The sequence below is a fragment of the Myodes glareolus genome, chromosome 18, assembly GCF_982192425.1.
Source record: "Myodes glareolus chromosome 18, mMyoGla1.1, whole genome shotgun sequence".
Lineage (NCBI taxonomy): Eukaryota > Metazoa > Chordata > Mammalia > Rodentia > Cricetidae > Myodes > Myodes glareolus.
Window position 1 is genome coordinate 67,046,646 of NC_142043.1, and position 13,356 is coordinate 67,060,001.

At 54.2% G+C, this 13,356-nt stretch overlaps 1 protein-coding gene across 2 annotated transcripts; it reads left to right on the forward strand.

Annotated features, from left to right (window-relative positions):
* Nucleotides 1-306: 306 nt before the first annotated feature.
* On the forward strand, nucleotides 307-9,962 carry Tcp11 (t-complex 11). Of its 2 annotated transcripts, none has more exons than XM_048451186.3 (10): nucleotides 307-392; nucleotides 686-823; nucleotides 1,764-1,836; nucleotides 4,125-4,245; nucleotides 5,598-5,818; nucleotides 6,402-6,538; nucleotides 6,857-7,071; nucleotides 7,152-7,333; nucleotides 8,455-8,618; nucleotides 9,555-9,962. In XM_048451186.3, exons 2-10 carry the CDS (start codon nucleotides 703-705, stop codon nucleotides 9,779-9,781), a joined length of 1,461 nt encoding a protein of 486 aa, XP_048307143.2. In that variant the 5' UTR covers nucleotides 307-392; nucleotides 686-702; the 3' UTR covers nucleotides 9,782-9,962. The 2 variants fall into 2 exon arrangements, with proteins under 2 accessions (XP_048307143.2, XP_048307144.2); XM_048451187.3 differs by having other exon boundaries at nucleotides 686-763.
* The last annotated feature ends 3,394 nt before the right edge of the window (nucleotides 9,963-13,356 follow it).

The following is a 13,356-nucleotide window of genomic DNA, read 5'->3' on the forward strand; positions in this document are numbered from 1 at the left end:
CCCTTCATCCGTGCTCGGCTCGGCAGGCTCCTCCTGAGCCCCACCCCAGCTCCTGACACCTAGAAAAGGAGAGGGATGAAGGTGAGCAGGTGGCCGGTGACTGATGCCCAGACTCGATGGGTGCTGAAGGGGAGGGGCGCGTGCGCACGTGCCAGGTTGCTAGGACACCTCAGCTGTTTGTCAGCAGATCTCGGGCGCTCCCACTCCTGCCCAGGCCGCAGGGTAGCGGTGTGTGTGTGGGGGGTGCGTGACGCCGCAGCGAGGGGCCCAGTGGCTCCGCCCAGCTCCCAGGCCCCGCCCCCGCCCCCGCCCTCCCAGGTGGTTCAGCCGGTGCCGCCTACCCGCCCCGTGCCGGAGAGCCAGCCAGAGTGGGCGGGCCGGCGGCGGAGGAGGTGAGGGGAGGGGAGAGGGGGAGACGGGGGAGAAAGGGGGAGGGCAGGGAGGGGGATGAGAGAGGGGAAGGGAAGGGAAATGGGGAGGGGGAGGTCAAAAGGGGGAGGGGGGAGGGGGAAGACAAGGTGAGAAGGGAGAGGAGGTGGTGAGGGAAGGGTGAAGGGTAGGGGGGTGTTGGCCTAGGGCGGCGTCCCTGGCGACCGAGGGGGGCACCTTGCGGGGGCGTAAAGCCGGGTTCTGCGGCCTCAGTTTCCTCCCGGCACCAGCGCTGGTCCCTCTGTCGCCCACCCAGATACCAGCACCACCAAGATGCCAGACGTGAAGGAGAGGGCTTCTCGGAAGGAGCCCAGCACGGCCGAGGGCGCCTCCCGTGAGTCCCACGCGGGACACACTCGGGAGGAGGCGAGCAGCGCCCAGGGCCACCGAACACGTAGGTTCAACTGTCGCCTGACCGAGGGTCGGCGGGGCCGGGACCCCGGGATTCGGCATCACCGCGGTGCACGCGCTGCGAGGTTGCAGTCGACGTTCTCCACTTAGTTCTCCTCCTTGTGGCCACGCGGGGTCGCTGCTGGTTAACAAAATGCCTTGAAACAGGACCCCGGCGTGGCGTTGGTGAAAGTCAGGGTTTGGCGGTGTTTTGGAAACATCTGGAGGTGGTTAAGTCTGTAGGTAAAAGAGCTCCTGCGTGTATCATCAGATTCCTCTCTTAAGATTTCGTATATTAGGGTTACTTTGTTTTGCAGTTTTCTGTTTGGGGCGATCTGGATTTTGGTTTGGTTTGGTTTTTCAAGACAGGGTTTCTCTGTAGCTTTGGAGCCTGTCCTGGAACTAGCTCTTGCAGACCATGCTGGCCTTGTCTACTTACAGAGATCCGCCTGCCTCTGCCTCCCGAGTGCTGGGATTAAAGGCCTGTGCCATCACCGCCCGGCTGGGAGCTGGAGTTTTGAGAACTCTGTTCTAGTCTCTTTTTGTCTCTCCCGGCTGGAGCGCTTTAGTGTTGAATTTCTGTTGCAGTTGAGGTGTTTAATGTTTCCCGCGGTCCTTCAGGATGCCCCTGTAGCTCAGCCCTGCTTTGAAGGCTTCCTTTTAACTCTTATTTAGTACCACGAGTTAATCCATGAGTTAATAGTGTGTCTGTTTACCAGCCGTCTTGGCCAGAATAATTCAGAGAGCGGCAGATAGGAACAGCATCAGGTCACTGTTTGTTGGTTCGTTTTGTTTTGTGTAGCCCTGGCTGTCCTGGGATCTCCCCCTGTAGACCAGGCTGGCCTCGAACTCGCAGAGATCTACCTGCCTCTGCCTCCTGAGTGCTGGGATTAAAGGCGTGCGCCACCACTGCCTGGTTCTACCAGACATTCTTTCAATCACAGGCTTGGCAGAGAGAGTTCATGAAGTTTCCAAGCTTGATTGCCACTCCGAAGAGAAGACTTTATCGTCAACCAGGTGTTGGCTTTTATGTTTTTATCTGTTTGGGTTCCTGATGTCATTACTGAGCATTGAGGGGGTTCTGCAGCTTCGTGGGCAGAGACACTTGCAGCTAAGTCCAATAACCTTAGTTTAATTCCTGGGACCCACGTGTGCCCTTCCCCAATCAGTCAGTCAATATCACTGTCTTAGGGTTTCTGTTGCTGTGAAGAGACACCATGACCACGGAAACTCTTACAAAAGAAAGCATTTAATTGGGGTGGTTTACATTTTCACAGATTTATTAGCATCATGGCGCGACGTGGTGTACAGGCAATAATGGCACGGGAGCTGAGCTGAGATATGCAGGCAACCAGAAGTGGCCTCACAGTCACATTGAGTAAAACTTGTGTAAAGGAGCCGTCAAAGCCCGCCCCTCAGTGGCACTTCCTCCAGCGAGGCCACACCTCCTAATAGTGCCACTCCCTTCAGGGGCCATTTTCTTTCAAACCACCACAATTATTAAAAACTCATCATTGTGTGATGGTACACACACACACACACACACACACACACCTACCTCTGCCTTTGTAATCCTAGGACTTGGGAGGCAGAGGTAGGCAGATCTGTGAGTGTGAGACCAGCCGGGTCTACACAGAGTTCAGGTCTACACAGGGAGACCCTGTTTCAAACTAGCAAAGAAAACAACCCAAATTTTTGTCATCTTGGAAAGTGCGTTGATTGCTACAGTCCCTACTTTGATTAATCTATCGAGGCTAGTTATAATGACTTAAAACTCACAGTCCGAAAATGAGATCCTTTGATCCACCTTAATGTTTAAATTCAGTTCTCTCCACGTGAATGTCTAGTTATTCCAACAGCATTTATTGGAAAGAGTCTCCTTTTTATATTAAATTGCCTTTGTATGTTTTTTAGTTTAGATAGGGTCTCGTGTAGCCAAGGCTGGTCCTTCTGCCTCTGCCTCCTGAGTGTGTTCATTATCTTAAGTTTTTTAAGTCATAGCAAAGAGCAATAACAGAACATAGCCTTTGTGTGTGTGTGTGCGCGTGCGTGTGTGTGCATGTGTGCGTGTGTGTGCATGTGTGCGTGTGCGTGTGTGTGTGTGTGTGTGTGTGCGCGCGTGTGTGTGTGTGTAGTTAAGGCTGGCCTGAAACGCAGAGATCCCCCCTATAATTATATGCAGCACGAGGTGGGAACACAGATTTCATGGCAGGGAATAAACTTGTCATCAGACAGAGCTTACATGGGAAGGAAGAAGAAAGAGAGGGAGAAAAGGAGAGGGTGAGAGAGAGAGAGAGACAGACAGACAAGTGACCTGCCTCCTCAGAGAAAAGGCAGAAAGAGAGCGTGAGAGTAAGTGGGCTTGTCTCTTAAAGGGACAGCACCTGAGTACTGAACCTTGGCAGCCGCGTACAGACTACATAGTGAGGAAGCAGTCATTGGACCCTGGGCTGGCGGCACTGCCTCCTGGTGCTGGGATTAAAGGTGTGCGCCACTGCCCGGTGAGCCAATTTATTTTAAACCTGACTGATCTGGAGGTGTCTGCGACATTCAAGTATTGTCAAAAAAGGAAAATATTTTCCTAGGATTTAGGAGTGAAAGAAAATGATGAGTAACTTCTTGCTCAACGCAGCACACGCATGCAGGTTCCCACACGTCCACACACAGCGAGCCACACAGGACTCAACGCAGCACACGCGTGCAGGTTCCCACACACGTCCACACACAGCGAGCCACACAGGACTCAACGCAGCACGCGCGTGCAGGTTCCCACACGTCCACACACAGCGAGCCACACAGGACTCAACGCAGCACGCGCGTGCAGGTTCCCACACGTCCACACACAGCGAGCCACACAGGACTCAACGCAGCACACGCGTGCAGGTTCCCACACGGCCACACACAGCGAGCCACACAGGACTCAACGCAGCACACGCGTGCAGGTTCCCACACGTCCACACACAGCGAGCCACACAGGACTCAATGCAGCACACGCGTGCAGGTTCACACACGGCCACACACAGCGAGCCACACAGGACTCAACGCAGCACACGCGTGCAGGTTCACACACGTCCACACACAGCGAGTCACACAGAACTCAACGCAGCACATGCGTGCAGGTTCACACACACGTCCACACACAGCAAGCCACACAGGAAGACCTCCTACACTCAGGCTTGCCTGTGCTCTTGAGCCTTCAGGGAGCCCCCCCCTGCTGTTGCTCCCACTGTCCTCTCTGGGGCTTAGATCCGAGCCTGGACCGGTTCCCCGCGCAGTGAGTAACCTGTGTGTTCGCCCTCTTGTAGCCTGGACAGCAAGGGCAAGGAGATGATGCCCAGTGACTTTTGGGACCATCTGAAGGAGCAGCTGTCAGCTGTGCCGCCTGACTTCAGCTGTGCCCTTGAGCTTCTGAAAGAGGTCAAGGAGGTGAGTGGCCATCTTCGCTTGTAGCTCGTGCCAAGCCCGTCTTAGCGCCCCCGCCCCCGTGGCAGTGGCTGCAAATCCTAGTTTCCAAGGTGACTAGACAGAAACCAACCAGAGTAATGTGAACAGGAAGACGTCATGTACAATAACTACAGCAGGACATGGGAGAGGACTAAGGATAAAGAGAGTTCTGGAGAATTCTGAAGCATCGGATACAAACGTTCTGAGTGAGTTACTCCATCCAGCTGTACTGGTGTGTTCTGCCTTGAAAGTCAAAAAACAAAACAAAACAAAGCAACAAAAAAAGAATGTGCTTTATTCGTGGTGGACGATTGGAGGCACAGTGACCTGCCTTTTTTAGGGAAGATATCTTGACAAGCCCTGGAACAGACTGAGTTTGTGCGAGGATGATCTGCTTCCTTTAAAGAGCTGGGGCGGGAGGGAGGCTCTTTTCTTTGACTTGTTGTATATTTAGCGCCCTCTGTAGAGTACAAAAGGAACTGGCTGCAACCGCAGCAAAGAAAGGCCAGAGGTGTGTGGTGATGTGGGAGGTCAGCCCCGGCTTCCTCGGGCTGACTTGAAACAAAGAAGCTCTGGGTGATAGTTTTGGAAGCTTGCCAACTGAAACAGCTATCAGGAAGCAGTGTTGTCTGGTACCACCTGGAGCTGGCTGCTGGATTCAGCTAACTAGTCATAATTCCGCCCTCCAGCTCCGTGTGTTGTGTGTTGTCAGACACAGGAGCTCACGTTTGGGGATCAGCGACCCCATTACAGCTCTTCTGATCTCTGCCTTCTCCCTCTGAAATAATTTTAAAAAATAAAGACCTATCCTTTGTAAATTAAGAGTACATTTTCTAGTTCTTTTTTTCAATTAAGATTAATTTTTATTTCCAGCACCCAGGAAGTAGAAGCAGGCAGATCTCTGAGTTTGAGGCCAGCCTAATCTACAGAGAGAGTTTCAGGACAGCTAGGGCTACACAGGGAAACACTGTCTTGAAAAACCACAAATAAAGTATTTTTATTTTATGTGTATGGTGTTTTGCCTGCATGTGTATCTGTTCATGCAGTACCCAGGGATGCCAGAAGAGGGCGCTAGAGCCCGGGGTCTGGAGTTAGAGATGCTGTGAGCACCGTGTGGGTGCTGGGAACTGAACCTACATGCTCTCAACTCAGCACATCTGTGTTCCACGCATTCTGTGTTTTATTAATCTCGATAATTCTCAGTAGAACGTGTCTGCCGCAACTTCCTGATCCTAAAGAGACACGGGCTGGTGTGGGGGGGGGCGGGGGCGGGGGTTGAGCGCTAGAGAAAATGCCAGACTGAGCAGAACGTACTCTTCTGACTTGCCTGGCAGATCCTGCTGTCCTTGCTCTTACCACGCCAGACCCGCCTCAGAAGTGAGATCGAAGAAGCTTTGGACATGGACTTCCTTCATCAGCAAGCTGACCGTGGGGACCTGAATGTCACCTATCTCTCTAAGTACATCCTCAACACGATGGCCTTGCTGTGTGCACCCGTCCGGGATGAAGCCGTGCAGAGACTGGAGAACATTACGGATCCCATCCGGCTGCTGAGGTGTGATGTTTGATGAGTCGCCTAGCCTGCTCCAGGTCCTGAGCTGGGAAGGGTAGCAGACAGTGGGACAGCCGCTACCTGTCTTCTGCTGGAGACAGCTTGGCACCCTGCTCCCAGAGTGGAGACACGCGGTAGACAGAATTTCAAGGTGTGAAGAACATCCCGTCCCAACTCTTTTCTGGTCTCAGTTCACATGCTCCAAGGCACAGCAGCGTGTCTCCCGATGTATGGCTGTGTGGCGCTTAGGAAGTGCGCTCAGCAAGTTTAAACTGAAAAGCACCAGCGCCCCTCGCCTGAGTGCAGAGAAGCGTGTGGCTTTGCCCTGTGGCCCTTGCAGGGTTTGACATCACAGAGTGTCTCTGTTCGGCTCTTCCAGTGGTGGGTCCCCTGTTGTGCACCGCCACAGCCGGGTCTCAATGGAGAGAGCATGCCCGTGTGCCACCTGCTCCCTGTGGGCCTTGGTCTTGGCTGTCTGTCCTTTCTGTGAAAGGAGGGGACAGAGTGAGTCCCGCGTGCCCAGGCATCCTCCTGGCTTCCCTCCCGTCAGGTCCCTTTCCCAGCACGATTCTTCTCTCCTGCTTAGAGGGATCTTCCAAGTGCTGGGGCTGATGAAGATGGACATGGTGAACTACACGATCCAGAGCCTCCAGCCCCAGCTGCAGGAGCACTCCATCCAGTTCGAGCGGGCCCAGTTCCAGGAACGCCTCAACAAGCAGCCCAGTATGTCTGACATTCGCAAAGGGACGTTCTGCCTCCACAGTGGGAGGGAGAAGGCAGATTAACCAGGAACATACACTTTTTTAAAAAACATTTTAATTTAGTGATTTATTTTAGTTTTTTTGAGATAAGATCTCACTCTTTAGCCTTGGTTATTCCGAAACTCATTATGTAGGTCAGCCTAGCCCCAAACTCATGGCAATGCCCCTGCCTCAGCTCCTGGGGGCATGCACCACCATGCTCAACATAGACAGTACTAGCTAAGGAGAAGCGTGGCCTAAAGCCCCGTAGGTAAAGAGGCTTCCACCCCTCCCGTTGCAGGCCTCCTCAACCACACCACTAAGTGGCTGACCCAGGCGGCCGCAGACCTCACCAGCCCCCCTGCAAATTGCCCCGACACACTGGACTCCTCCAGCACACCTGGCCCGTCTCCCAGTGACACCGCTGCCTCAGAGCCGCTCAGCCCTGCAATGGTGCTGTCCCAGGGATTCCTGAACCTTCTCATCTGGGACCCTGAGAATGAAGAGTTCCCTGAGGTGGGAATATGGGGAGCATTTCCTCGTTTAGGGCTCTGAGCGTTGGTTAGAGCCCTCTGACGGCCCCTCCCACTCCTCAGACCCTGCTGATGGACAGAACCCGACTGCAGGAGCTGGAGCTGCAGCGGAACCACCTAACAGTCCTCGCCTCCGTCCTGCTGGTGGCCAGTAGCTTCTCTGGCAGTGTTCTGTTTGGCTCACCCCAGTTTGTGGATAAACTGAAACGGATAACAAAGTCCCTGGTGGAGGACTTTAACTCCAGGTGAGCCACAGACATCTTTTCTAAAGGGTTAGCAGGAAGGCGCTGGGGAGATGGCTTGGCTGGTGAGGACGGTGCCGAGCAGGCACGAGGACCTGGGTGTAGCCCCAGCATGCTGGGGAAAAGCCAAGCATGAACTGGTTGTGGTTGCACAGGCCTTAATCCCAGAACGCTGGAAGCAGAGGCAGGAGGATCTTTGTGAGTTCAAGGTCAGCCAGGTCTACAGAGCAAGTTCCAGGACAGTGAGGGCTACACAGAGAAACCCTGTCTCCAAAAAGACAAGAAGCCAGACATGTGGACATCGTCTGTAACTCCAGCACTTGTGAGGGGAGGGTTCAAGATCAGCTAGCCTTGTCGGCTGGCGCACAGACTGGGTTCAAAGAGAAAGAAGGCAGAGAGTTACTGAGAGCGAGGCCTGGAGTCGGCAGCTGGCCCCTGGTGTCCGCAGAAGAGTGGGTGGCACCAAGTGTCTCAGATACTGGCAGGTCATGGGTTACTAGCTCTTCACCCCAAACCACAGAGAGAGGCTCTCGAACCAGCCAGTGTCACTTTATCTCTGTAGTAATATTGGGGCGTATGGGGGGGACCGGCAGGGGAGACTTTCCAGAAATGGTGTTGTGAGACCTTGAGCTGCAGGCCCGTCTCTCACTGGTTGGGCGATGGTGGCTGGTGCTGGCAGCAGCCTTGCCTGAGCTTGTGCTGAGCTGGAACCGATGATGACTGAGGAGATGGAAGAACCAGATTTAGGCTGGGGATGGAGTTGAGGGTTTCAGCACTTGCTCGGTGTGTTCAAGGAATGCCCCAGGCTTGATTTTTAGCTCCCCGAAGAAGAAAAGCAGCATTGCCAGGTCCGTGCTTATCAGGGGTGACACTTGGGGGGAGGTCTCAGGCTTTACAAAGTGCATCGGCCGCCGACAGGTGAGTCCTGGGCAGAGCCACGCTGCTCTTCAGCACTGAGAGCTTTGAATGTTTCAGTACACGGCAACATTTACAGAGGTTGCCAGTGCTGGGCTTCGGTTCTGGGCGGCTGGGGTGGGCAACTCGCACTCGCCCCAAGTCCCTAACCTCTTAGCTGCTGCCTGAAGCCACCTACCAGGTGCTGGCTCACCTCTGTTGTGGTCTAGGCCTGAGGAGACCATGCAGATTGTGAGCGAGCAGGTGACCCAGGAAATCCACCAAAGCCTCAAGAACATGGGCCTCGCCCCTCTGAGCAGCGACAACTCGGTGTCTCTGGTAGGACAGCTCCAGAACATTGCCAAGAAGGAAAACTGTGTCCGCAGCGTCATTGGTGAGCGTGCCCACGCGTGGGCGGTGAGGGCGCTGGGGGTGGGGCAGCCATGCGTGTGGGCGGTGAGGGCGCTGGGGGGGGGCAGCCATGCGTGTGGGCAGTGAGGGCGCTGGGGGGGGCAGCCATGCGTGTGGGCAGTGAGGGTGCTGGGGGTGGGGCAGCCATGCGTGTGGGCGGTGAGGGCGCTGGGGGGGGCAGCCATGCGTGTGGGCAGTGAGGGCGCTGGGGGGAGGGCAGCCATGCGTGTGGGCGGTGAGGGCGCTGGGGGTGGGGCAGCCATGCGTGTGGGCGGTGAGGGCGCTGGGGGGGCAGCCATGCGTGTGGGCAGTGAGGGTGCTGGGGGGAGGGCAGCCATGCGTGTGGGCGGTGAGGGCGCTGGGGGGGGCAGCCATGGAGTGGGTGCATCTCCAGGCCCAGAGCAGAGGCTTTTCCAGTCAGATGGAAAGGCCTAAAGGAGGCCTGCAACAGGAGTCCTGTCCACCCAACTTGGTTATAGTTGCTCAGGGCTGTTGATGAGTCGCTCATTGGAACATCCACACCTGCTCTCCAGCAGGAAACCAGCTGGGTTGGTTTAAGTCATCTCTCTGTAGTACGGACCCAGTCCCATTGGAGGAATCGGATGATTTCTTCTCTGATGTCAATCCCAGGCCTAGTGCTGCAGCCCAGGCTGGCGTGGACACACTGTGTATCTCAGGGTGGCCTTGCTCATGGCTTTCCCCGTCTCTGCCTCTGGGTTCTGGGACTACAGATATGAGTCACACCCCGACACTAAGCAGTCTTGAGTACCTAGAGGTTCGGTAACCCGGCACCTGTGAGAACTAGACAGCTGTCCCCAAGCAGCTCGGGGTCCCCCTCCTCGGTGAGCATGTGACTGAGTAGCAGGACCCCTGGTGCTCGGTGGCTCCAGTCACCTTCTCCTTCTCGTCCTGCACACAGATCAGCGGATCCACTTGTTCCTCAAATGCTGCTTGGTTCTTGGCGTGCAGCGATCCCTGCTGGACCTTCCTGGAGGCCTCACGCTCATCGAAGCAGAGTTGGCAGAACTGGGCCAGAAGTTTGTCAGCCTGACGCACCACAACCAGCAGGTGTTTGGCCCTTACTATACCGAGATCCTAAAACCCCTCATCTCCCCAGGCCAGTCTGCGAGAGTGGAGGCTCTCTGAGAGCCCTGGCACCTCGGACCCAGGGGCAAGGCCCGTCTTCCTGGAGTGACATCACCAGTGACCAGGCGAGCAGTGAGTGCCCTCTGCCACCCCACAGCCAGCACACCTGGGCTGTAGAAATCCAGCATGTAAACACCAACTGGCCCAGACCACTCCCTAATAAACCTCTGAACTGCAAGCAGACCAGCATTGTTTCTGGGACACAGCCGAGGCCAGGCGCTGTGACTCAGCAGTGCTCCTCTCGGGCTCTGTGCCCTGCAGTGTCACAAGTGACAGGCCAGATGCCTGGGTGCCCCCAGCTCAGGGAGGCTCTGAGGAAAACACTTTCCTGGAGCCTTCACGTTGCCCAGCCGGCCAGGGCCAGGAGAGGGCACTGCGAAAGCAAACTAGATTCCCCTGGGGTTACAGGTGCTCCAGCAGGAAGTCGGGACAGCAAAAGCCCCAGCCCCTTCCAGAGTGCCTGCGGAGAAGGCACAGCAGTAAAATGACGTTGGCTACAAGCAGCACAAAGCCAAAGGCCAAAGGCCCAGCATCCTCGGTGCTCACTCAGGTTATCTAGAGGTCAGGCCGGGACAGCTAGGTCTGCCTTGGTCCCATCCCCGTCCATCCCCGACCAGTCCTCCTGTGGCCTCATCACTAAGTCTGGAATGCCCGCTCCTCATGACAGAGGCAAGGTGTGCATTCAGATGGGAGTGGACGACCATCTCGCCTTGGTTGCGGTGTGTGTGTGTGTGTGTGTGTGTGTGTCACAGACCACCAAGTGGGATGCTGTGCTGCGGTGTGTGTGTGTGTGTGTGTGTGTGTGTGTGTGTGTCACAGACCACCAAGTGGGACACTGTGGGAAAGACCTGGGCTCACATTGCTGTCATGCTGACCACAGCAGACAGGTCCCAACTGGCTCCCATGAGGAAAGTGTCCCGTTCTAACCTGGTCCTTACGGACCAGACTAGAGGATGTGGGGATTGGCTTGTGTGTGTCCTCAAGGCAACATAAAGGAAAATAACATCCCCTTTTCAGAAGCCGGAAAAGCTGAGGATGGCACAATGCAGAGACAGCACAAGGTGGTGTCACAGCTGGGTTTGCCCGAGACATGCTTCTGACTGGTGGCCCCCAGAGTGTGGGGGAAAGACAAACGGGCAGAGATGGCTCGAAGTTCTGTCTTGTACAGCCTCAGCTTGGAGAGGCCCAGGAAAAAGATAGACTCAGATGAACAGGCTTGGCCGCTTGGGCTCTGATTGCAGTTACTCAGTTCGAGCGTCATTGTTCAGAGTGCTGGGGCCTCTGGGAACACTGCCCGGGCAATGGGTGTGGATGCAGGGCTGTGAGAGCCTTGCTAAGTCTGGAGTAACCAACACAGTAGACATTTCTTGTTTCTTCTTGTTCTTCCACATGGAGGAGACAGGTTCTCTAGTTTGTATTCACATTTACAGTTTAGTCTTGCCTACAGGTTTGAGGGCATTTTATTTTATTTTATTTCGAGACAGGGTTTCTCTGTGTAACTGCCCTGGTTGTCCTGGAATGCACTCTGTAGACCAGGCTGGCCTTCTTCCTGCCTCTTCCTCCCGAGTTCTGGGATTGAAGGCGCGCGCCACCGCCACCCAGCTTTTTAGGACATTTGCTGTTATTGTTATTTCAAGGCACCACCACTGCCCAGCTCCATCTCTAGATCACTAAGGATCTAAAGTTTGTACCGGCGTAAGGATCAGATGATGTGAGACTGTTATTTGTTGGGGAATATTATTTTCAGGTGTGTGACTTTGTTTACACAGCATTTGTTTAACTCTGTGAAGCTGGGATTCTTTACTGTCTAAAACACCTGATGGTCTAATAAAGAGCTGACCAGCCAATAGCGAGGCAGGAGCAAGGACAGGCGGGGCTGGTAGGCCGAGAGGATGAAGAGGAGAAATGAGGACAAGGAGAGGAGGATGTTACGGATCAGCCGCCCGGCTATGGAAAAGTAAGTAAAGAAAGGTTTGACAGAAACAGGAGAAGATGAAAGCCAGGTAGTCGGGATAACATAAGAAAAGCTGGCTAGAAGCAAGCCGAGCTAAGGCCAGGCAGTCATAGCTGCGAATAAGCCTCTGTGTGATTTATTTGGGAGCTGGGTGGTGGGCCCCTCATAAGAGCCAAGAATAAAACACGGCACAACAGTTATTTTCTTGTGTGTGGATACAGCGTTCTCAGCACCACTGTTGAAACCACTGTTGGACTCGGGTTCACATTGTTGGCACCCTGGCCAAAAGAGAACTAACTGGGTGGGTAGTCCTGTAGCTGTCGCCCCAGCTCTCTGGAAGGCCAAGGACAGCCTGGGCAATGTATCTTAAGACCCCAATCTGATGTGGGATTCCTCTCTGTATGCTGTGGCCATTGGCTAATGAAGAAGCTTCTTCAGCCTATGGCAGGGCAGAATAGAACTAGGTGGGAATTCCAAGGAGAGATAGGGAGGAAAAAAGGCGGAGTTAGGGAGATGCCATGGAGCTGCTGAAGGAGAAGGACCTGGAACCTTTCCCGTAAGTCACAGCCTTGTGGCAATACACAGATTAACAGAAACAGGTTAATTCAAGATGTAAGAGTTAGTTAATAAGAACCCTGAGCTAAAAGGTCAAGCAGTGTTGTAGTTAATAAAGTTTCTGTGTGATTATTTGGGTCTGGGCAGCTGGGAAATGAACGAGTGGTCTCCATTTACACCCATCTCAAAAAGAAAATACCGTACGTGTAAGAAAATACCGTATGTGTAAGAAAAGTTTATTTTGGCCTTTCTAGTCCATTGGTCTGTATGTTCATCCTTGAACCACTAAACTTATTCTCTTTTTTGGTTTTTCGAGACAGGGTTTCTCTGACTTTTTGAGCCTTTCCTGGAACTAGCTCTGTAGCCCAGGTTGGTCTCAAACTCAAGGAGAGCCACCTGCCTCTGCCCCCCCCCCCCCCCAGGGCTGGGATTAAAGGCGTGCGCCACCACGCCCAGCTAGTGGACATTTTCTTGATTGATGATTGATGTGGTATGCCCGGCTTTGGTTCACTGGTGTGTTGTATGTACCTGTGAATTGTGCATAGTACACTTAGCTCTCCCTTCGAGGGCTGTGGGCCTGTGGCCAGTTCATTTCTGATATTGGTTGCCAGGATTTGAATGTTCTCAAAGGCCCATGTTTAATGGCTTGGTGCCTGCTCACATGGTACTGCTGAGAGGTCATAGGTCATCAGGGGCATGTCTTGGAGAGGCCATGGATGGCCTCAATTCTCCACGTTTAAAGGGCTTGCACCACCTCATTTTGTGAGATGGTTTGAGGAACGTTCGCAGGAAGCTGCCTGAGTGGTTGGTAATCCCTCATTTCTCCTCATTTTTGCTGGAGATTTTGAACCTTGTATTGAACGTTCCTAGAAGATTGCTCTGTTGCTTCTTATTGGCTTTCAGATCCCCAATTCTGGTTCCACCGTCCTCTGACATCTGCTCTGGACTGGTCTGCACTCTGGCCCTGTGTGCAGTTAGTGCTACAACCCAACCCACTCTGCAGCAGCTGCGCTGCCACCTCCCCAGCTCCCGCATTCCTCCCACCCTCTGCCCCTCCTCCCTGACC

Coding starts and splice junctions, on each gene's coding strand:
- Tcp11 (XM_048451186.3), top strand. CDS start 703: ATGCCAGACGTGAAGGAGAGGGCTTCTCGGAAGGAGCCCAGCACGGCC. Junction 824..1,763: donor CGCCCAGGGCCACCGAACAC/GTAGGTTCAACT, acceptor TTTCAATCACAG/GCTTGGCAGAGAGAGTTCAT. Junction 6,539..6,856: donor ACGCCTCAACAAGCAGCCCA/GTATGTCTGACA, acceptor CTCCCGTTGCAG/GCCTCCTCAACCACACCACT.